The following is a 26,515-nucleotide window of genomic DNA, read 5'->3' on the forward strand; positions in this document are numbered from 1 at the left end:
GGTTCTAAGTAACACCCGGATGTTAAATAGCCAAGTCTTCCTTAATTTAAGTCCAATCACTTGTCAGATGTTGACTTTTGTTAAAATTTATCTATGACTGACATATCAATCCAGGGACCAAACAGAAGCAACTTGAAGATTTATAGATGTGAGTGCCACCCCCCCCCCCCCCCATTCGCGCCCGCCGAAACTTCATACTACACACATTTAACTATGACTATCTAACTCGAAATCATTTGTGATTCCTAATTATTAATTTTCCACAAAAAAATTAAACATCTCCCAAATTTAGCGATAGTACCTCTGTTTTCAACATTGCGTTATTTTAAGTTGTCTATGTACATGAGATTAACATCACCATGTGCAATCACAGAATACTTTGTCATCAGTTGACATGGCCGGTATTAGATGATTTATTTACGGATGCTGTAATATATATATATATATATATATATATATATATATATATATATATATATATATATATATATATATATATATATATATATATATATATATATATATATATATGTATATATCTATATATATATATATATATATGTATATATATGTATTTATATGTATATATATGTATATATATATATATATATATATATATATATATATATATATATATATATATATATATATATATATATATATATATATATATATATATATATATATATATATATATATATATATATATATATATATATAATTCAATTATTGTATCTCACTCGAGATCCAGCCTTTCTCTAAATGCAGCATAGTTGTTTAACAGTTTTTCCGTTATTCCTATATATATATATATATATATATATATATATATATATATATATATATATATATATATATATATATATATATATATATATATATATATACATGTTACCCTATGTTTTGTGAGTAGTTCGACGGCAAGCCTGATAATGACTTCATATAAATATGTAAGTATTTGAAATATGTGTGTATATGTCCTAGAAACCAAGAATCGTTAAGAATCCACTTGCAATTGTCCATTTCCAACCAACTATTAATACTTGGGGGGGGGTGGGAGGGTGAGGGTTGATCTACGAGGGATGCAACAAATTAAGGAAAATGCACAAGTTTACTTTGTTTTATTCTTTTGTGAGACTCACACAATAATCAATTTTCAAACTATCAAACAACAGTACGCTGGTTATTATTAATCATTTGACATCAATTTCAATTAATATCTCCTCATTCCCTTATAAAATTAATTATTTAGTCGAATCGTCCCGTTTGTAATTTTTGTAGCTTTTCTTCTTCTTCTTCCTTGTCTATGGCACGTCCAGCTGTCCGATGCTCGAAGATCTGTATGGATATTTTCTTATTTCTAAGTAAAAACTGCTTTTTGGACAGTGTGTTATTTATACAGTGTTTTGTCTACACCGGTCGTATTTTCATATCTGTGTATTGGAGGCTATATCCATAACTGTTCAAACTATAACTAAACCAGAGCATGTACGTTCCTCGAGTAGAGCCGTCGTAATCTCCGTTGAGATTTGAATCTGTGCAATTAGCGCAGTTGTCGCTGCCAACGGGAAAATAATAACAATAGTAACTATAACCGGGACAGTAAGACCGACAATAAAAAGCAGAAGAATACCCTCTACAGTCCCATCGATGGTGGAACCACCAGGCTCCTCTGTGTTTCTCAGCACAGTCGAGGCTGCTCGATCCATCGTTGTCCCGGTCTTTTGTACTGAATTGTTTATTGTTGCTATCAGACAAACTATCATAACCTGCAACAAACAAGAAAGAGTAAATAAATCGGTCATTTTATATACTTTATATATTTACGATATATAAGGTGGTATTTTGTCTTTGCAAGGACGTTTTTATATATTTTTATTTTTCAGTTTAAAATACAGTGCCACAACAGGATTCACATACAGATGGGGAACTACTTTAACCAAATACTAGATTTGGGCTACTAGTGTCGCTAATATCGCTCATTATTTTATATTTATTTATCGTAATTTAATTATTTGATTGTTATTTCTAAGTTCACAAATGAGTTGGGTCCCACTCTGTCAAAACTCTAGTTATAAATTCCTTGTGTGTGTCGGTGTTAAATTTTATGTGTTGAATAATATTACGTTTAATTTAATTTGCATAACCAAACTCTCCTTATTCAACCCATTGCTTATTTGTTTTCTTGTACCACACATAGGCTAACTTAGGCTCTCTTCGAACCATATAATAAGAAGGAAAACTTTACTTTTTGTACTTGTCGATAATCACATTACATGTACAGATATCTGAGTGGCGTGCGCATCGTGGTTGTGTAGGGGTCATTGACCCAGTTTTTTGTCGCCAGTCCAGTCAAAACTGTCAGTCGAGGAATATATTACGTTTAGTCGGTAATCACGAGACCACTCCTACGGGTGTGCATGCACTTATTAGCCTGACACAAACATTCATGGATACTTTTTTTCACAGTCTTGCGGATAGATTTATTATATGTACAAGATTAAGAACAAAGCATCAAAAAATGACCTGAAAGAACCGTACTGACCCCTAATACACTTCCTATGTCAGCAACGAAGCAGTTGTGGCGGCACGTCACTCCGTCCCCTTGGTAGTTTTGATCGCAGTAACATTTACGGACACCGCTCCTCTCAGCACAGGTTGCGTGATCACTACACTGGTAACTCGCCTCTGTAATCTGGTTGTTTTGGCAAGTTGATCGTCGTGTACATCCTGAATTGATGTAAAAATCGCCAACCTGATTTAAGATATTCAGCAACCAAAAAAGATCAAATTAAAAAAATATGAATTTGCGGTTGTCACAGTGAAATGTACAGGATTCTATCGGTGGGTGGCCAATTAAAAATTCCCCTGAATGATCTTGGGTATGGATCTTTATGAAAGATTTTGGAAGTCATTGAAGCCAATTTCGATGTAAGAGGCCACGGGATTCGCCCTGAAAAGGTAGCTGCAAATATTGCATTACAACGGCCTATTACGACTATACATTAGGCCTCCAATTAGCTCTAACAGCAAAACTATTGTTAGTTGTATCCATGCATTTTTGTGTAAGGTTTATAAGGGAATGGACCTCTGTAGGAGTAGTCTTGTGCTTTCTGAGTAATTGTACGTAAAATATTTGATTCTTAACATATGAAAATGATTTTTGACTTTCGGAGGAAGAAGCCAGATATGCAACCACTACGTATCGGAGGAGACATCGTCGAGCAGGTGTCAAGTTTTAGATTTCTTGGTACTCATATTACCGATAATATCACATGGTCAGTAAACTGTACAGAAATCTTGAAGAAAGCTAGGCAACGTCTATATTTTTGGAGGAAGTTGAGATCGTATGGATTCAATCAATGTATACTTATTACTTTCTATCGTGCAATAGTCGAGAGTATCCTGACGTCATCGATTATTGTCTGGTTTGGCCGGGCCACGCAAGATGATATCAGCAGATTATCTGCAGTGGTCAGGTCAGCTGAAAAGATAATTGGCGTTGATCTCCCTGGAGTCGCTCTACATAGACAGGTCTCTTCGTAGAACGCAGCTCATTTTGAGCGATTCTGATCACCCTGCTAATGCATATTTCAATTTCTTGCCATCGCACCGCAGACTCCGTACCTTTAGAGGGAACAGGCGTTTTACCGCCAGTTTCTTTCCATCTGCCGTCAAACTTTATAATAACCTGTAATTTATTATTTGCACATATTATTCTATTATTCTATTTTTCTATTTCTATTCTAAGGAGCTTGAGGAATGTTTTAATTTTCGATGTGTAATTTTATTGCTCATTGATTGAATAAAGAATCTATCTATCTATCTATCTATCTAAAAAGATCATTAAAAGCAAAGCACTTAAAATGAAAGAACCGTACTGACCATTAATACACTTCCTTTGTCAGCAACGAAGCAGTTACATTGGTTGAGAGGGATGCATTGTTCTTGCTGTCTAAGATAATCACCGACGCAAACACATTGCTCTGATTTTGTGCGAGAGTTAGCCGAGATGCAAGTATCAGGGTCGTCACAAGTCCTCTCACATGTCTCATTGCTGAATATCTCAATAGCTGGACACCATTCAGGGATTGTTTCTAGAGAACAGAAAAGAAAATATGAAAATAATAGTAACCTGATACAGTCACGACAAATATGACATGTGGCATAGAATAGTTTGTCTTCATTACTTAAATACGTGGTTGTCAGAAGGTTAAAGGAAAGGAACATACACTCAGAAGCTGCTCGAATAAATGTAGAACATTTTAAATAGGTAGTAGCCGTTCCCTAGTCACATTAATGTTACTATTTATTCTGATAACGAGATAAAAAACACCATCATTTGTTGTGCAGTTAGTCTGAAACCAGGTAGTCATGGCTTGTTTCTGTTTCAGAGTTCTCTCGGTGTAAGTATACTGCTTTCTGACAACAATGATAATTAATGACAACATCAAATTTCTTTTCGTTGGTTGTTCTGATCAAACTGGGAGATGAACCTGGTATAATTGCAAACGATCTGTTGAACTATTGTTAGGAACGGTTCCTAGTTCAGAGCCACGGTTGGTTTGAGTACGAAGCAGTCTTGTAGTGAGTGCGTAATCACACCGTTTGGCTAATGAAGGCATTTTGGAATTCTAGTATGGATACTAATACAAGATTAAGTGTTTGAACTCGCACTAAAAGCTTGTACTTGCACTCATATCATATCATATTCTAATTGCTACGATATGTATTGTAGCGCCGTTGTACTCGCTGATATACTATATGTTCACTCGTACTATAAATATGATAGCAGTTTCTTCAAAACATATTTGGCATGCCAAATTTTCTTCCAAAATATTCCTTCGTTTTCAAAATAAACCTTTCATTTTCTGCGCGTTTACGTTTGACATGATCACGTTTTTTTTGTCTGCTTAATATTTATAATAACGTTAAAGACACTCACCATCTGATCTTTCGAATGTTCCTAAACGAGATATATAATAATCCCCCCATTCATCTGAGATACGAAACTCATCGTATGTTACATAGTAAGTTTCTCCGGCAACGTTCTCAAAGTCCATTCGCAGTTGGTATCGCTTTTGATTTGTTAAGACGGCAATTTTCTCATTTCCGATCCAAAAGTCACTCCCTAGAAAGCCAAAGCCATTTCTGAAGTCTTTCCAACTTCTACTAAAATTTACAGAATCCGATCTTCGTCGCTGTAATACCTTCAAAGAATATCAAAGAAGTTAAGCGTTAACTAGGACGAGATTGAATTATTATTATTTGTTCCCTACTGCAATGCAATTTGTTGCTAACAGCTATAACACACATATTTTAACTTATATTTCTAACTTCAGTTTGTAGTTTGGGCTAGATGTTAACAGTTTTCTTGGAAGAAGAACTGCACTGTACCTAAGTACAATCTGGTACTAAAATTCAACAATATTGAAAATGATTGATTCAAACTTTCGTTTCGATGAAAAAAGCGAGATTCTATTTGAAATAACGACTTTGTATTACATTGCTATATATTGCTGCAATCAGAATCTGAAGTAAATTTTTACAAAACTATCTAAAGTTGAAAAGGAGACATCAAGTAATCAGCCATACCGTCCATCCACCAGTATCAAGATCATTATTACAGAAAGCCTCAAACGGTTCCGGATGACCATCTGGTTTAATAAGATACACTCCAGATCTATTGTCGGTAGAGGAACATGCATTCGATACTTCTTTGCAATCTCTCGGATACGCAGGTTGTTGAAAAACAAAGTATGAAGAACCTGGATGGAGAGTGTAACAAAGTAATCATTTTATTGTGACTTAAAAAAATCATTTTAGATAACGAAAAAATCGCCTAAGATGCTTTATCTCAATTTCTTCTCTCCACCCAGGGGTTAAATGGGTACATGTAGGGTAACTTGTCATTAGGCGCAAAATATAGCTGCAGCTGTCTGGAGGGATTGTCTCTGGGACAGATTATTATTGAACAGGGGTAATATAACGTCTGTAAAGCTCTTTGAAACCTATCGCTGTTTAAAAGCGCTATATGAACCGAATGTTATTAACTTTATTATTTTTACGATAAGACTTTTTAGTTAATTGTAAGAGAACTGGTTTTGTTACTAAGCAAATTAAGGGAATCCATCAGTTTAAATATCAACTACTACTCAACTACCCTATAGTCGAATATATCACGACTATATCTAATGAGGTAATCGTTATTGAATTCTCAGATGTAACTGTTTTGAAGCATTATATGAATTAGTTTTCAGCCTGCAATGGAAATTCAAAGACCAAGTAACTAGAATTTCATTTTAACCAAGCTTCCGTAGTTATCAATCATATCCAAGTAAAATCAAAAGACTCACGAAAACAGGCAAATCCCTTTTGTTTAATGTACCTAAGAAAATATCGATGTGGGACGTAGGATAAAAAAAGATCGAAAGTATATTACTCAGAGGGAATCAACCTCGAAATAGATATTCGGAAATAGTAACACGATTGAAAAACAAAACGTCAAGAGCGACCATTAAAAAGCTAACATTTCTAGCCATTCAAGTTGTCCAACTGAGGTGTTAACGTTATAATACATAAGTGATATAACTTACAGAGGTTAACTCTTATTATAAGATAAATCATTAATATAAATATTACACCTACCTGAAGATCTTCCCTCGGCACTGACGATTATCTGTGTAATAAAATATATTGACTGAATACATTACAAGACATACAGAGTATTGCAGTCAACGGAAAGTAGGACAGATTAAATCTAATGTTAATCAAACCAGTTTGAGGGTAAGAAAGAACTTTTCGCAAACTGGTCCAAAATATGTTAGTTTAAGAGTAAAATCGATTTTTACTTTGGTAAATTCTCTGGATCACCACTTTCAATGATGTTTTTCTTTTGTCTATATTTCAATTAGAATGCACAGGTCAATGCTCACTTACAGGGTACAACTTTCTTCCAGGAAACATTATATTACTGACATTTTTCCGGTTTTACAGCCACTCTGGCACATGATACGTACGTGAAGAACAAAGGCAATAGCTGGCTGCTTCCTTAAACAGCTGTGTTGCTTAATGCAGACAGATGTTCTTTGTTCAAGTTATATTTTGACATTACAACATTTTTTTGAAAAGTCTCATTTTACTTGTAAGGTAAGTTCATAGCCATAGATGTGTATATCTTACTAACTAAACAATTGTAGCAGCGCTGCAGAAGCTCAGCTAAGCTTCTATTTGAAATCATTGTTTCTAGTGTTGTGCCGATATCGCCAATATCGGATCTGGCCGATATCCGATTTTTAATCTCAATATCGGCCCCATACCGATACCGATATTTTTCAACAGCCAGTTTGAATGTCAAATCGCACTTTAAGTCATACTTTAATATATAAAATATCCGGTAATCGGCTATCGTAAAATAGTATACTGCACAACTCATAAACAGTAACCACTTGACAATTCCTTTGTGTCTATTCTATAACATTAGCCCTAACCTCTTTTTAACTTAATGATTATAGTCCCCAACAAGATGATATACGAGAAACTGTGTGCTAGCATTTTTTTATTGGAAAAACACAAGTCCATTCTTCCTGTTACTTCTGTTGAACGATTCGTTACTCTGTTTGACCCACTACGTTCAAAACTTAAACTGCAAGTCTTATACAAACTGTCTTCACATAAAGCCATGAATTTGTTAGCAATAAATGTTAAAAGATGACATCGAGTTATGAATAAAACTGACTTCATATTTAAAGGACATTATCGTATCCTAGCTAAGAACTTTCACTACTCTTAGTAATTAACAGAACCAAAACCACAATATTTTCTTTATTTTTTTTTAACTTCCGTAAAAGTTATATCCTACCATTTGCCGGCGAAACTGACAAATAAGCCTATCAAAATAAGCAAGGGCCTCGTCCTTGAATTATTCGACAAATTGTTTTAAAAAAATTCGCAAAATACAATCTTTTCAACAATCATTTATGTTTTAACAAAATGCATCCATGATACTCATTGCAGCTTTTTAAAAGATACACAATTTTTGGAATGATTCAGTAGGGGGTGTCCACGTGTAATAAATTGTATTCTCAGCTGAGGACACAGAAGCACTGTACATGTTAGTGTGGTAAGTTACTACTGTAGTTATATATATATAGTCACATAGACCGGTGAAATTTACTTTCAAGCGCTACATAGACTACAGATCGTTATATCATTAGATCGTTAAATATTTTTTTTCAGAACATGCGTCATGCTTGTTTGACCAGCTAGAACAGATTAATGAATCATCGCAAGAAACCAAAGGTGGCTTTGTTGTGGGGGAAAAGAGCAGAAATCGGAATTAACCCCAACAATATGTATAGGTCATTCTCACACGTATTACACACACAAACTGTGAAAAGGGTCAAATTGGAAATATGTAGTCCTTTTACAGAGAATAACATCGAACTAGATTGGACTTGATCGAGTCTCCCACGGGTGGAATTTTGTCTTACAATGACTGGAAATTAAGATGGAAGACATTTTGCTACTCACATCAAACGCATGCTGTTCATGAATACTAAAATATTGAAAACCAAATAACATGATCATTGCATATGATTGTGGCCCACATTTCATTATAACTGAAATCTTTACAGAAGCCCCTGTTTTGAACCCTCACATGACTACAAAAATATTTTTCCTGTACATTTTTTTTTTATATTTTTGGTTCACCACTATTCAAACTTATATCTACAATGCAAAATGGTAGAAGTTCGTTATGGCACAGCGAATGTAAGACAACCTTGTTGACGCTTATGGCGGGCCATCAGTCTCAAATCATGGGAGATCGACTTATACCGATTTAAATCGACATATACCAGTTTCCTTCGACATATACCAGTTTCCCTCGACTTATACCAGTTTCATTCTACATATCATCGATTTAAATCGACATATACCAGTTTACTTCGACATATCATCGATTTATTTTACTTATCATCGATTTTGATAAGTAAAATAAATCGATGATATGTCGAAGTAAACTGGTATATGTCGATTTAAATCGATGATATGTAGAATGTAACTGGTATATGTCGATTTAAATCGATGATAAATAAAATAAATCGATGATATGTCGAAGGAAACTGGTATATGTCGATTTAAATCGATGATATGTAGAATGAAACTGGTATATGTCAATTTAAATCGACATATACCAGTTTCATTCTACATATCATCGATTTATTTTACTTATCATCGATTTAAATCGATGATAAGTAAAATAAATCGATGATATGTCGAAGTAAACTGGTATATGTCGATTTAAATCGATGATATGTAGAATGAAACTGGTATATGTCAATTTAAATCGACATATCATCGATTTATTCTACATATCATCAATTTATTTTACTTATCATCGATTTAAATCGATGATATGTAAAATAAATCGATGATATGTCCATTTAAATCGACATCTACCAGTTTAAATCGATGATATGTCGAATTAAATCGGTAGAAGTCAATTTCCGTGGACTTATACCAGTTTCTAGCGTCTCAAATTGACATATACCTATTTAAATCGACATATCATCGATTTAGCTCATTAACATATTCCAAATCCCGATTTCGATGATGATTGACATGTGGAGATACATCACGTGTATCACTATAGTACTATCTCAATAAAGATATTGAAGCAATCAAGGCGATTTATTTGGGATATAGCCACAGTTTTTGTTGTCGTCGATAATGTTATTCAGGAAGCACAGACGGTGTGCGACGTTATTGTTGTATCTGTATAATAATTTTGTATATTTTAACCAAATGCTGAGTACCACATACCGTTTGTTTCCTTGAATATAATGCTCGTTCGAACGAAAGCCACAAATTATGATATCAAGGAATTTAATTTGATATCCTTCAACATATAAAGCAAATTTTACCATACATGCAGTAGTAATACTCTCCTTTGAAAAAAAACAACTTTCCTTTGTATACTGAATTAAATTACATGTTACTGTCACAGTAACAGCCATATCACGAAGGGAGGGTGTGAGTCGGGTAGGAGGGAGTTATTGAGGGCAGCGAAGAATTGGTTTATTCAAATTGAGACTATTAAGCGTTACAAGGAAGTTTACATGTTTAACAACTTAATGGAACACCTCGTGTGAAAATCCAAGTAAACTACAGTATTTGTGATTAGAGAATTAACAGATAACATAAAGGATTATGAATGTATTTTTTCTCGTAGTAGTTCATTTCCAGGTTATACGTTAACACGTTATTAATTATATGGCACAGATGCAGTTAATTTATGCATAGAATATTTAATTCTTTACACGGTGAACTAGCCTTTCATTTTCCAATATTTGACAGAAAACATCACTTTGGATGGTCATAAGAATGTTGGTGAACTGGATTGTGTCAAAAGGGATTTTTTTTCAATAAATGAAATATCATTTAATTTTTGGTGAGAACTTTCTCACTCCAATTATGTTGTATTACTTGTGCTCTGCTTTATTTTACTGTTATAGATTATGTCTAAGTAAATAATGAAAAGAAAAGACAGAAAGAAAAAAAAAAAGGAAAGAGTATTAATATTTAAAAGATAATCAACCAGAATAATAATCAGTTTAGTTAAGAAGTTTTAGAAAGGTTATTCCGCTAGTATTATGGCCTTTGATGCTTTTTGTATGATCGTGTGAATTTGTAGATTTGCTTGTCGCACTATATCAAGAATACGGCTTATATTTGAAGCTATCGTGAAATATAACTGATATAATGGAAGAAAATATTCTCCCTTGAAATTGTTTTAATATGATAAGGCATTTATACAGCTTTTAAAAAGTTGTTTTGTCTTACTTTTAATACACAAATACTAATGAAACATCTTACTACCTTTTTTTCAGTATGATTTTATAACGTCTTTTCCATTGGAAAGAGACTTCCATTCCACTTAATCTTCTAGTTTATTCAATTAATGATCGTGTAGTAACAGTATCGTTTTAAAAGAATGCCTTTACAATACTATTAGTTGTAATTTTTATCACTAAATCGCTCATGCTTCATAGACGTAAACGTCGTTGCACATTTTATTGTAATAGCGCGACACGTACATTAGAAATACACAGTTAAACAAGTCGCACACATTCGACAAACAATACCATTCTTTAGAGGTGTTTTATTTGAACTCACAAGAATAAAAACAGACGTTAAAACAGTACAATGTTAAAAAAGTAACTTAAACGAAAAGTTATCTTATTGTTTCTTAAATTAATTTATTGAATGCTATATGAGCATATTTAGGGATGTGCACATTTTCTGTTATTTTTTGCTTTAGCTAACGATATATACAAATATCTCAATTAAGTTTCCCATTCACAATCAAAAAAGTATTTCTTTCTTTAAATTTAACACTTATCTTATCTTTAAAATAAGGGAGTATTGGGATTAAATTTCCTGGGAATCTCTAACAATATATATATATATATATCTAGCCTAACTGAAAAAAAAACCCGAAAAGAAAAAATTGGAAGCTAGCCACCAAAATCGCCGGAGACATTGTCATGATCGCGTATCATACCATTCTTTTTGTATGAGCAGTTTAAAACTACAACGTAGTGCCAGAAAAAATATAAAAAGTCTTTTATCTTAGATCTGTGTAACCTAAGTTTGCTATTTTCAGCAGTAGATTTAGTTTCTATACATTAGTTTTAAATTAGGAAAACGTGTACACCAGTTGTATTAATTGTTATTCAACTTTGTTTCATTGAATATGTACATGCACAAAAATAGTGATCTTAATATGATTTTCAAAATAGATTTCAGAGTACCTTTATTTTTGCTGCAGGCTGTTTTTCAATCTTTGACAGACGTATAACTATATATATATATTAAAGAGATCTGTATGAGTATGCGAAGAAAAGTTTGGATGATAGTTAACACCAATAATAAAACGTAAAACTGAGCATTTTTTTTCAAATTTGATTAAACCTGAATCACACCTTCAAGTTATAAATATCTAATTTAAAGGATGTACCTTGTCAATATAGTTTTGTTCGCTGTAGTTACCTAACTGTTGACTGTTTGTAATGGAAGTTAATTAAGCATCTTTGTGATTGGATTATCACATATAAATGTCTTGTTTTTAGATTAGTTAACGCAGATGTTGCTTTAATGTATTCATAAGTATAACTTGAACAAAGGCGAGGAACAAAGGGTCTGTTCGGAAATCAAATCAAAATAGCAAAGCTGAAAAAGGAAGTTGCCTTCATGCAGATGAAAATCAAGTTACTCTTGTGTAGTTTATATCGAAAGGGAATCTCATGATTGAATTTTTAACAAGAAGAAAATTTTAAATCATGAATCTAAAAAAATAATAAAATGATAGTTTAGTTTTTAGTTATCGCTGATATAAATGAAATTCTTTTTCAGTTATCGCACTCGTAGTCAAAATTATGGAGTATATATTTATGATGATCACATGTGAACTTAAGGTTACTAATTTATAAAATGAATTGAGTGATTTAACGTGTTGGTATGTAACTGTGAAATGAATGGTTGGCATTTGGAGGGAAACCTTGTGAGCTGACGTGTTGTAACGGATATGCGGGGAGCGATATACTCAAAAGTTTGAAAAGAGATTACTTTTTCCTGGCCATATCACGAAACTTGATTAACTTTTTTAACTTGGTGTTTAACGAAAACACGTTTGAGATGTATGAATGAGCTTTTCTTCTAAGTATTTTACAAGTGAGCAACATTTTAAGAATATTGTATTTAAGCATAGAAGAACCGATTAGAGGTGATCTTTTTTATTTATTCCAATATATGTGGTTACATTGAAGACGTTTTGTTATGCTTTGAAACAACGCTGTCCTTTCGCGAAGTTAACAATTCTGAGTATTTTCAATTGAAGGCCGTCTAACTGAAATTCATCAGGATTTTTTATCGATATTTCCCTATTTCTACGAAGATGCTAACACTTTATCACATAATTTAATATTAACAGAATTAGCTCAACAACACATTGACGCAACTTGTGTTATTTTCAAAACAGAAGATATTCAATGGAGTGAAATATAATATATATAAAATAAAAGAAAGACTTACTATTTCTGTTCCAAACGAGCTCCAAATCGTCAAAACAGTCAAACAAACTTTAGAAAATTTCACCATGATTTCGGGTTTGTATAAATGACACGCGGAAATATATTCGATGAAGTGCAAGATGGCAAATGACACAGAGTATCTGCTTAGGGGTGACCAACACCCTATTGCAATCACCGTAGTAGTATGGATGTCCATTAATGCCATCATTTTATTTGAAATATGATTTGGTGAAGAGCTTATACAAATTTACTGCACATCTGTACTTGTTTTGCTTGTGTGTAAAGAAGACTATTCGACATGCGCAATCCAACTTAATATTATTAACAGCTATTTATATCTTAAACTTTCGGTCAATAGTGCAGTAAGATTCAGTTGCATTATGTTGAATTGTCCCTTTTCCGATAAATACAGCATACAACCTATTGCATAATTATTGATTATCGTGGCTCTAGTTCGAAGGAAAGCAACGGTATTGCAATTAAATAAAGAAAAAGGTATTTTGTTTTTACAGGGAATATCAATTACGACGATCACTTTTAATCTATATCACATTAACTGTAGTTCATGATAAGGGGATTTGTAGTTGTGTGCCAAACGACGTCAATGCAACTAAGCCAATGAAATGAGTATTGGAATGTTGATTTACTTGTTCTAGTTAAGCTGCTATTATCGATGTTTTAAAGAAACATGAATGAGTGATTACTGTAACTATGTTACTGCGTTTTACGTTGGAAGGCAAAAACAGTATCGAACGGACAGGAAGAGATCCTACTAAACAGCACAATTAACATGCGTGAACTAGTACAATACATCTTATATACCGTGAAATGCACTGTATGATCTATTCTACACTATAAATGTTTATGTAAAAATATCAAATTAACAAGTTTTCCAGCTATATGAACAATACTTCCTTGTTTAAGGATGCCTGCGTCACACCCTGTTTGCAGAATCGAGTATCCTCACATCTGATTGAATAAACATGTAAGCGGCTTTACTAGGCTTTGAATATATTTGACTGTGAATTATATTTTAAAAAAAAATTGTCAATGATATAAGATATTGAATCTAATGGGAATAATTTGACTTTTGAAAAGGTACGATAATATCAAATTATTCATCGATATAAAGCTTTTTTTAATAAAAATAATTTAGTTTGAGAGGGTTTGCTAGAGCTTCTTTGGAGGCATAGAGCTACTTTACATGCGTAGCTATAGGTAGTTTATCTACCCGTGGTACCCAGGGGGAAGAGGGTTCCTGAAAGTTGGTTCCCGACATGCAGGTTTAGCCAACGGATGACAACTGCCAGTCATATTTGTGCATGAATAATTAAATGAGATCCAGCTTTCTTATTCCAAAATATTTCGCTAACAGTGACGTAGCTCTAGGTGAAAGGAAAGTTCCACTATCACACACATAACATTTTCATGGACGATATCTGGGACGGCAAAAAGAAAATTAGTTAAAGAAAACTAAATAGCTAGAATATATGACATCGGATAGGTTACTTGATTTTACAGCACGGAGTGAATTGCTCCTAAGAAGGCTTCCTCTCATTAGCTTTATGCTTACTAAGCATCGAGAGAGGTTTCTATTAACAAGTTGGATTCAGTAATTGATACTTTTAGTCATAGTTCAGTGAATTGTATGTCGTATTGTGGTCTTTAAACAAAAACACATCTCCATTTGGATCCCTGAGAAAGGAGATAAATGCATACACTTACCCCTCACATACTAGTATGTATTTTTAAATGTTTGATTTATTTAATATATACAAGGCTGTAGATCCACAGGGAGCACGAACCTGATACCCCCACCCCCCCCCCCTCCCCGAAAGTTGCTTGCAAATGGTTAGCATTTTATAACACCCGAACGCAAAGTCAAATGCTCTTAATGTAATGTAATTTTGGTACCAGAGGTACACACTGTGAAATTACAAGTTAATATCAGTTGAGGCTCGAATTCAAACTTGTGTAGTAGTTATGCAATAACTCAAGCACATTCCGTATGCCGTCTAAAATAGTTCAGTATTGATATCATTTTTTATGGGTTTTGGTATTTAGGGAGTTTAGGGGTTAATATCATAAACAGCAGTCGGCATCACTGTGTAGAAGTGGAATTATATTGGCCTTGTCTATATTTAGGGCTTCGGTGGTCGTTGTTCATTATTTTACTTCTTATTTTAAGTTGTGGCTAATAGAGGGCAGCAGAGTGGCCAACATACTACTAAGAAATACATACTTAACTATTGCTATTGCATCATTTCATAGCAGAAACAAACCTGTATATTCTAGCTGTGCCAGTTCATGTGCCATTCCACCATAGGAACATACCTCCATACCGTTCCGCCATAGGTTTTGATCCTTTCCGCCATGGCAGAAAGCTCGAAACCTATGGCGGAAAGGTACATTTTAAAAAGGGATTTTAACACAAGAATGTATCGGTGAAACTGTTTTGATTCGCGTGGAAGGATAGGTACACCGTCTTCAATTGTGACGGTTCGCTGGATAGACTGAATTGTAGTTAAGACAACATTGGGGAATATATACAAAGTTTGTGATGTACATGTTGATTGAATAGTTTTATTTGTAAGTTAATAAGAGTCGATACACTTTCTTGAAATATCTAATAGTTCGTTGAATAAATCAAATTAAGTTACAGGTGCGTATCCAGGGGGGGGGCGTTGGGGGCGCGCGCCCCCAGGTAAGGAAAAGAGGAGAGAAAAAAAGAGAATTAAAAGGGAAAAGGAGGGGGGAAAAAGAAAAGGAGGAGAGGAAGGAAGGGAAAAGAAAAAGAAGAAAGAGAGAAAAAGGAGAAAAGGAGGGAGTAGAAGATAGCCAAGACCTCGGGAAGAGAAACGGAGGAACAGTCATAGTTAAAGCGCTGATCCCTATTATATACACAGGGTAGCCAGTGACAGATCAAGGATTACGGGGGGGGGGGGGGGTGTGCGCCTAACCCTACCCCTTACACCGACAACTCCATTTTTGACGTTTTAATTTTTCCTCTCTCACTAATGTATCTATATAAATACTATATATGGTCTATCATAACGCGTGTGTGTGTATGGACGCCTTAAACAATTGTACAAATTGTAGTACAATTGTGCTATATGGAACCAACTGTGGCTGGTCTTGAACTCGACCGAGTCGTCGGGGAACATGACGCATTTCGGGAAGGGGGCGACCGCCCCCCCCCCCCCCCTCTGAGCAAATTTTCTTTATGACATCGCTAGTAATTTCAAAATAGACAATGCTTAGATGAAACTTACAAGGCCTGGGAAGTGTCATTTCCAGCGATCTGGGAGGCATTTTCTGCCAAATCTTTCTTGTACGCTTCGCGCCAACTCATGGTGGCGCTTCGCTTAGCTAAATAGTTTGCCTACAGGCTTCGCCCCTCCCTTGGCAATTACTCGCTACACGCCTGTTCGAATTTGTAAAGCAAAGAGCAGATATAACATCATATCAGTGAGGCATTGAAATGCATGTTCCACGATGAACAGCCTCAAAAACTGTCTATGTGTGTAGTCAAAGGCTAGGAGCCCAATTGGATTTGGGGCTGTAACGACTTGCCCGAAAAAAGCCGAAATCTTTCGTTCAACATATCGATGCCAATATCATATAAGTAAGCATCGGTCATTACATTGCATGGCATCGTGTACCTTACGGTCCGTGAAAGTTGCACAGTATACCGCCGGATGTTAATGTAAACAACGAAATGTCTTATGTAGATGGAGAAAAAGCATACAGATCCATTTATGTCAAAACTCTCTTTTACAGTAGTTATGTCGGCCAAGCTTAGAACTTTATTTTAATTACCAAGGAGATCATTTTTAAGCTATTCATTGCTATTTATTTTTCTTTCCGTAGGTGCTAGAAAAAATGGGAAAAAAATTGGTTGCGGGGGGGGGGGGGGGCTGCAGCCCCCGCCTCCTACGGGACCTACGCCTATGTGTGTAGTGTTCGGTTTCGATATACCTGATATCGGGAATATCTGCTATTTTTCATTTCCTTCAACCAAGTTTTATAATAGCCGTATTTTAATAGTTGTACACCAATAAATTAACTGTGTCTGAATTTTCGAAAATTTCCTGACAAACATTCTTCATCATACTTTCTTCTACTCGTGCAATTTTGACCTGTCTATTAGGGGTTGAAGGAGGTTTTTCTATATTGGTTGTCCATAGATTGAATTTTGTGCAACATTATGGGTATGTTTTGAAGTGATTTTAATTCACGAGAAATGTGAATTTTCAAATTCTCAACAAATAATGGGCTTAAAACCTTGAAAAGTGGGGCTTTCGGATATTGTGGGCCGTGACGTAGAATCACCTACAAAAGCAATGATCCATAGGACATGCAATGAGGTCGAACATGATGTGTGACTGGTTACAATCTTCAAAAAGGTTATGGATGGAAAAAAAAAACTTTGGGGAAATACTTGGTTCTCAGGCAAAAGTGTAAATCTGGTTGGTCATTTTCAAGCCCGAGAAGTGCCATTTCCGGTGATCTGGGGGGTATCAAAACCAGAAATTTTCTTGTACGCTCCGCGCCAACCGATGGTAATTCGCGCCCCCCGGGTTAGAAAATCCTGGATACGCGCCTGAGTTAGGTTGATTGTTTATTAAAAAGACCGATTCTAATTGTCTAATTAAAGGCATTGAAGACTCGCCCAAAACCGCGTGCGGCCGTCTGAATATGTTAACTTTCTGTCGCTTGCATAAAGGGAGTCTTCACACCGAGTTTTGACCAATTTTGTGGGCCTAGATAGTGTGAAGCGAAGCAATATACAGTGCATATAGGCCTACAAAAGTGCTTTACCGCCATCGGGGTAACACAGTGGAAATGACACTTTTTCTATGGCGGAAAGAGCACATTTTCTATGGCGGAATATACCGATGACAGAATGACACGGCCCCAGCTAGGCCTACACCCTCTCCTTGCCTTGTCGGGATTAGACCTGGAGATACTATAGTCACTGTGAGTTAATTGGGATTTCTTTCATAAGCGTTAGGAGCGCTTGCAGCCTAACATTAAAATGCTTTCTGCCGCCTTACTTAAAAGTTAAGCTTTAATAGTATTTTAAGCAACGTTACCATTTTAGTATACTAGCCTAGGCCTAATTTCGGCACGGCTTACTTTAGTGTAGGTCTCACGTTAAGTAGGCTATGCCTAATGTAAATTTTGCGGATCGAATTAAAAACAAACAAGCATTACTCTTTAAAGCAACTCAACCGTTTCTACGAGTAAAAACGAACTGTAGCACACATTAAGTTAAAAATTAAGCAGCTTACTGTCATCTCATAGTGACAATAATTGATCCAAGCTTGTGGTGCACGTCAGCACTTTGCTTAGGCTGTGGCTATGTCGGTCGTAGCTAAGGAAGCAATAGTGAAGTATATAAATGCTAGTACACGAAGGGCATACGTTATTCCTAGCTTACAAACTGGGATTGAAAATGGTCACCTATCTTTCGTGATATCTTGCCGAGACATAGGTAACCATTTTTAATTCAATTTGAAAGTTAAGGAATAATAGATGTCTTTCGTGTACTAATATAAATATTTAATATTCCTTTAGAACGACCATGTGGAACGCAATGTTAACATTTATATGATAATTCGAGATATCTAAAATTTAATTCGAGATATCTAAAATTTAATTCGAGATATCTAAAATTTAATTCGAGATATCTAAAATTAATTTCAAATATCTCGAACTAAATTGAAGAAATCTCCAATTATTTCAGATATCTCCATTTCAATTTGAGATATCAGAAATTGCATTTTCAATATATTGAATTTTATTTAAATATTTCAAATTGATTTAAAGATATCAAGACTAATGAAAGCCATCAAAAATGGAACATTATTGAAGATATCTCGAATTGAATTCAAGATATTAAAAAAGGAATTCGAGATATCCAAAATTGACTTAGAGATATCAATAATTCGAATTAGAGATATCCAAAATAGAATTCAAGATATCAAGAATTGCATTAGAGATATTGTTAATGAAGTCTGCAAGTAAGGAGAAGAAAGCTGTTTATGTCCTAGGATAGCTTAATGGGATTTCAAAGTTGGCGTTACTTAGAAGTGTAAAGACTTGCTAATAAGATTAAAGGATAAAGCTAGAGATTAGGAGAGGGGTTTAGGGCAGTTGGGCTGTGGCTTTTGTGAGGTGAGGAGCGAAGGTATTAACGAGAGATAAGGAAAGGGAGAACCGAGGTTGTGTGAGAGGATAACGGTGATAAGGTTGGAAGGTAGCAGAGTTTGATGATGAAGGCTGAATGTTTTGAGATTTTGAAAGGAAGCAGTGGCATTTTGTGGAGTTCGATAATAAAAGAAGAACAGCATCGAATAACATTGTCCTGAACTTATTACCCCCAACTACACAACATGGTGGCAACGGTTTAAAAGAAGAAATACTTCAGTATTTGCCCACTACCAGTGTGTTAAATCCGCTACCAGCTAAATGTCAATGAGATTCAAAGGATATAACTTTAGCTAATGTGTTAGCCATGCAGACGATTTGTTAATTTAACAGAAAATAGGTAACGAGACATAATAATAATAATAATAATAATAATAATAATAATAAGCAAATATTTATAGAGCGCTTTATGCAAATCACTGTAAATTTTTGGAATTAATGAGTTTTTAAGAGACGCTTAAAACAGTCAACCGATGGTGCATTGCGAATTGAAGATGATACTTGGGCGAAACGGATGGATGGTAATCGTCCCAGAAAACATCTGAACAAGCAAGATCCTGATGGTATGTAACGACATCATACAACCGCATTGTGGTGGAGCTTATTGTACGACGGAGATTATTCAACGCCCAATTATGCAGTCAGAATTGTCCATTTAAAAACAAGCTGTTACATAAAAATGCATATGCGTTAATCAAGGTGGAAGAAGTCATTGTTTGGTGGCAGAGAAGAAGAAACAAAAATATAGAATACAGACAGCAACCAAATATGACAGCTGAGGCACTTTTATGGATTTTTTTTTTAAGGAGTTCTTCTTGGACACTTTCTCGCTGAAACTGCGGTGGAGATCGCATACAGGCCGTAGCCAGGAATTTGCCAAGGGAGGGGCGAAACTGTAGATTAGGCATTGCAAACTATCTAAGTGTAGCGCCACCATGGGTGGCGCGAAGCGTACAAAAAATTTTGGCTGAAAATGCCTCCCAGATCGCTGGAAATGGCACTTCCCAGGCCTTGTAAGTTACATCTTAGCATTTTCTCTTTTGAAAATACTAGCGATATCATAAAAACATTAAACAAAAGAAATATATATATGCTCAAGGGGGGGTGGCGGCTGCCCCCTTCGCCCCCCCCCCCCCTTGGCTACGCGCCTGATCGCATATACATTAAGGTTGTAAACCGATATTTATTAATAATTGCTATTTCATATTCTCCATTTAAGGGTGCATCATGTATAATTTAAGATCAGAGAAAAGTGAAGTGAAAATGAACACGACAGATAAAAGGGAGGACCAAACTTGTCCACCAGGGATTCCTGAAGGTCTTCCAAAAGAAATGTGGATAAACTACTTACTAGAGATGCGTAAGGTAGAAGCACAAATTGAAATAGAAAAATGTAAACAAAATCATGAAATAGAAAACAAAAGTCCGAACAAGACCATGAACTGAACAATGCTAAAGTAGAGGCAGATACAGAAGTAAAACTAAAGCAACTTCAGATAGAGAACGATACTGCCAAAGTTCACGTGAACCCAACGTATAAGTGGCAAGTGGTGAAAGTGTAAATTTGATGAAGGTGCCTCGTCTGCATGAGAATGAAGATGCTGATGTATATATCTTAGAGGTTTTGAATTGTTAGCAGAAACAAACAAGTGGGATAAATCACAGTGGGCAATATTTTTGGTTATTTGGTTTTCATGCATTATGCTATGATGTAAAAGAAATTTAAAGCAACATGATATGATAATTTTTCAAATATCATGGAAAAGACTTGCAATAGAGGAATTAGCCTATAGTTATCTTTCACCTTTTTCTGTTACTTTATTTTGTAGTCAGGAAAAGCACTTGTAATTTTAAGATCATTAGGCACACTATACCACTATTAAAACACCTGTTCACAAGATGGCTGAATGGACGAACAATAATGCTATTAAATGCTTTAACAACTTTACAATGAATATTATAATTGTCCTTGACTACCATTTTGAAGATCTTTGATACATTCCATAACTTCGCCCTCATCAGTGGATTGCAGTAACATACAGTGATCATGTATACACCAGCTCTTCCTCATTTTGGAGTGACTACTACACCCTTGAAGAGGGAAATAACGGTCAAATAAGAAGGAACAAAAGAATAAGTTTTAAGTAGAATTAGAATCATTTAATATTAGAACATCAGTCAAAACCACATGTGAAAGATCCTGATGAAATGAAGTTAAAGCACTTTGCGTCAATTTACGGTGTAACTTTGTAGACCGATTCCTTCTAGATGTATACGTCAATCATAGGTGGGGGAGGGGGCAGGAGACACGTCCCCACTTCTAAAGGGTGGGGACACAATATAAAATGTAACTCCACCCACAAGTTTGGTAACTGATTCGCGTAGGCGCTGGAGTATCATTCAGACTCATAATGACTCGTGTATCCCACAAAGGGAGCTTAAACATTGTGCTACATGAGATTAGGATGTTATTAATTTTTAATTCTCATCTGCTCGACCACCAGATGAAATATAGAACTTTGCAACTGGGTTGAAATAAGAATTATGGATTTCATTGATAGCGTAAATTAAATGAGGAACCGCGCCGATATACCTCTCAGGCTATCTGCACAGGCCACTAGATAATGAAAGCCCGAAGCATTCGCTAATCTCCTTGCAGTATATTATTATAATTTTTATCATAGTATATTGTATTTCACGTACAAGCAATATAACACTATATGTGTAAATAATATTGTGCAATCAGTTTGGTTAGCAAAGACACCCAGGATAGTCTTGAAGTGTTTTTGAGCAAATTACATATATCAAATGAAATTTGAGACAGATACATATATGGTGCTAAGCCTGGGTGCAAAGCTGCTAGTCATGTTGTTGTTATAACCATGTTAATCATTATACCTCAAGTTATAGTTTAGAAGTTATGTACATATGTTCACAAAATGTTGTATTTGTGATTTAGTTCACTGATGCCAACTACAGGGCCGCAGCCTGCGGGGGTGGAGGGGGGGGGGTGGTGGGCAGCTGCCCCTTGAAAATTTCACTTCCTAAATGAAAGTAAGCCTACGATAATATGAACGTCTGCACAGTTTGTGATATCATTAGTCAGTAGTGTGCAACCTCAAGATTCTAGGCATGTGTTGTAGGAATGGCGTTCAAAAAGAACACAAGGTTTAGTTTACCCGCTCATCACGTATATGCACAATAAATGCACAATACATGTTGAGAGCTCATAAGATTTAACCCGCGTGAACATTGTAGTAGTCTGATGTGAAACTGCGGTTCATAAATATATTTATCACGTCTATGTGTCAATTTTATTGTTAGCCCCTATATCAGTGCCCCAATGTTTTAACTAAGGGGCTTTCAGTCCCCTTCACGGCCCACTCACTGAGCTCAAATACCAATCCCCTCCCTCCCGAGAAGGTCCCTTTTTGGTATGTAAAACAGATAATGATAACACAAATCTAACAATTAATTTACATTCCCCAATGGATTCCCCTCAGCATATAAAGGCTACGGCTACCATTAGAAATGCCATATAGCGTGTTTTTATATCTTCACTTACCTGTGTAAAACATTGAATAACGCAGAGTGTACCAAGTGACGTAAAGCCTTACTTTTCCCCTGCAAAGTGATTTTACCGATTAAAAATGTTCCCATTAATCTTTTCTGAAGTGTAAATATTTAAAACATGAGATCTCAAAATGTTTAGATGCAACTGATAAGGCCTGGGAAGTGCCATTTTCGGCAACCTGGGAGGAATATTTGGCAGAACATTATGGACACAAAAGGGTAAACTTATTTCGTTGTCTATAGTCTAAGTTGGTTGTTGTTGAAACTAAATTTGTTGCTGCTGTTTTAATATGCTGTTGCTCAAACCCACGTTGATGTCTGAACTTCCGTTGTATAAACTTACGTCGTTGTCATCCGCGCTGTTCAACAATTGCTTAACCAGGTAATGTAAATAATAGGCGTTTCGCACGAAATTAAACATACATCACCAGCGCAGGAGAATGCATGATATGTAGGCTGCTACCACTACAAATACTAGGCCAACTACTGTTACACCAGGGAGTTCCATAAGACGCCCTGGTTACACCTTGAGCCATATTGGAACTCTTACTACTGCTACTAATAGACTCAACAATGAAAATAATTCTAAACAGTCTGCACTACCCACATATCCTAATTAACGACGTGCGTATAGTAAGCATATGCAGCGCAAATTGAATTTAGTTTGAGAAGAGCTTTTATTTTTTACATCACGTGGTTGCCGATGGCAACAACGAAATAAGTTTGCCCTTTTCGCGTTCCATAAAACATTCTTGCTACACTCTCGCCAACCGATGGTGGCGCTCAGATAGCGTCATGATGGTCCCTTCTAGGAAATGGCCCACCCACTAAAAATTTCTTTAAAAAGCCCTGGTATAACGCACCTCAAAGCATCACTGTGCAACATTTGGACGATACATAATGTTTCTCGATGTTCCTCAACTGTGTATGGAACGCGAAAGTGAAAAGTTTAAGAATGTTTCCGTTTGGGTTTAAGTTTCAATTAACCACGATACGGCTCTAAGTCACATCCGGTGGTTAAATAGCCAAGTCTTCCTTAATTTAAGTCCAATCACTTGTCAGCTGCTGACTTTTGTTTAAATTTATCTATGACTGACATATCAATCCAGGGACCAAACAGAAGCAACTTGAAGATTTATAGATGTGAGTGCCACCCCCCCCCCCCCCCACCCTTCGCGCCTGACGAAGCTTCATACTACAGAAATTTAACTATGACTATCTAACTCGAAATCATTTGTCATTCATAATTATTAATTTTCCAAAAAAAAAAAAAAAATCTCCCAAATTTAGCGATAGTACCTCTGTTTTCAACATTGCGTTATTTTAAGTTGACTATGTACATGAGATTAACAACACCATGTGCAACCACAGAATACATTGTCATTAGTTGACATGGCTGGTATCAGATGATGTATTTAGGGATGTTGTAAAATATATATATATTTATAAATGTTACCCTATGTTTTGTGAGTAGTTCGACGGCAACCCTGATACTGACTTCATATAAACATATAAGTATTTGAAATGTGTGTGTATATGCCCTAGAAACCAAGAATCGTTAAGAATCCACTTGCAATTGTCCATTTCCAACCAACTAATAATACTTGGGGGGGGGGGGTGGTTGGGAAGGTGAGGGTTGACTACGAGGGATGCAACAAATTAAGGAAATATGCACAAGTTTACTTTGTTTTATTCTTTTGTGAGACTCATGCAATAATTAATTTTCAAACTATCAAACAACAGTACGCTGGTTATTATTAATAATTTGACATCAATTTCAATTAATATCTCCTCATTCCCTTTGAAAATTAATTATTTAGTCGAATCGTCCCGTTTGTAATTTGTTTTGCATTATACTTCTTCTTTCTTGTCTATGGCACGTCTAGCTGTCCGATGCTCGAAGACTTGTGTCGATCTTTTCTTATTTTTCCTTGTGAAAGCTGCTCTTTTGTGCAATGTTATTTATACAGTGTTTTGTCTACACAGGCCGTATTTTCATTTCTGTGTATTGCAGGCTGCATCCATAACTGTTCAAACTATAACTACCCCAAAATATGTGCGTTCCTCGAGTAGAGCCGTCGTAGTCTCCGTTGAGGTGAGAATAAGCGCAATTAGCGCAGTTGTCGCTGCCATCGGGAAAATAATAGCAAGATTAACTATAATCGGGACAATAAGACCGACACTGAGAAGCAGAATAATAACGTCTACAGTCATAATAATCGTAGAACCACCAGGCTCCTCTGTGTCTCTCAGCACAGTCGTAGCTGCTCCATCCATCGTTGTCCCGGTGTTTTGTACTGAACGGTTTATTGTTGCTACCAGACAAACTATCATAACCTGCAACAAACAAGAAAGAGTAAATAAATCGGTCATTTATATACTTTGAACAAATCCAATATCGGATGTAAGATAGAGGGCAGTGCGTTTTTGTCCTACCAACATGAAAACGTCAGTTCCGCGAATGTTTTTTTTTTTTTTTTTTTTTTAATATTTACGATACATAAGGTGGTATTTTGTCTTTGCAAGGGAGTTTTTATATATTTTTGTTGTTGTTCCGTTTGAAATACAGCACCACAACAGGAGTAGAATACAGATCGGGAAACCACTTTAACCAAATTCTAGGTTTGGGTTACTAGAGTCGCTAATATCGCTCTTTATTTATATTTATTCATCCGCAAGTATTTACAATACTATTCATTCATTTCATTATTTGATTGTTATTTCTAAGTTCACAACTGATTAGTTTCCTACTCTGTCAAAACTGTAGTTATAAATTTCTTGTTTGTTGAATAATATCACCCTGTTCTACTGTTTACAGGGTATGCAAGGTGTTATAGTCATCGATTGGTCAATTCTTTAACCTATATCTTTAACACTGTGTAAGTTTTGTATCTTTCAACCTGAGCTCATACGTTGGTCTATAAACGTAGATTGAAATTACACTATACACAAATCATGAAATCAATACTTTTAAATGAAGAATAGAACCGACATTGTATGAACGGAATTTACTATTAATGTAGTAGCTAATATTTTAGGTTTCGACGAAGTAACCAAAATTCGCTGTATTACACTTATGGAAATTTTGAATGATATTGATTATCGTCTTTTTATTATTTACTTCTTATCGACATGTACTTCTAGTCTCGTACGTATAACTTCTTTGAACAGACTGATTGATTGATTAAAATTTATCGAATCTATACAGACGAATATTTCAAATAAATCATTTCTGATTCCTCTATTTCAATGTTCTATGCATGATAAACCCTAGATGACTTTACACATAACATGATTAAATTTAAATAGCGCCTCAAAGTTTTCACATATGAAAATCATCAAATATACTTACCACTTAAAGTCACACTATAGAGTAACGAGAAGGCACACGTGGTAGGCTTACAGGTACTACTAATATGATATTAACCCCTTTGTAAGTTTGAAGTGATGCGAGTTTGGTAGACAACAGCGAGAGGCAAGGCAACAGACATTTACGGTAATTTTCAGAATACTCGTTTAGGTTGGGATGATAGTGATGTTGAGATTTACTCTCTCTGTGTCAGAAATACATGGACACTGGCTACTATTATAATATCTACTGCCATAGTTTTATATATTGTTAGGTGCTTGTGCAA

The 26,515-nt window shown here is 35.3% G+C and overlaps 2 protein-coding genes across 2 annotated transcripts in view; both read right to left on the bottom strand.

Moving 5' to 3' along the window:
• Positions 1-1,108: 1,108 nt before the first annotated feature.
• LOC139972969 (uncharacterized) overlaps positions 1,109-26,515 on the bottom strand; it is a 30,662-nt gene continuing 5,255 nt past the window's right edge. The window contains exon 9 of the mRNA XM_071979287.1: positions 1,109-1,769. Coding sequence (XP_071835388.1) covers positions 1,411-1,769 — 359 coding nt within the window. The 3' untranslated portion in view covers positions 1,109-1,410. The remainder of the gene's footprint in view (positions 1,770-26,515) is intronic.
• Positions 3,174-6,966, bottom strand: LOC139973839 (fibrinogen-like protein A). Its single transcript, XM_071980716.1, has 5 exons — positions 6,940-6,966; positions 6,649-6,679; positions 5,596-5,768; positions 4,946-5,210; positions 3,174-4,097 (listed from the first exon to the last, which is right to left on the bottom strand). Exons 1-5 carry the CDS (start codon positions 6,964-6,966, stop codon positions 3,862-3,864), a joined length of 732 nt encoding a protein of 243 aa, XP_071836817.1. The 3' UTR covers positions 3,174-3,861.

This window comes from Apostichopus japonicus, chromosome 9 (genome assembly GCF_037975245.1).
Source record: "Apostichopus japonicus isolate 1M-3 chromosome 9, ASM3797524v1, whole genome shotgun sequence".
Classification (NCBI taxonomy): Eukaryota; Metazoa; Echinodermata; class Holothuroidea; order Aspidochirotida; family Stichopodidae; genus Apostichopus; species Apostichopus japonicus.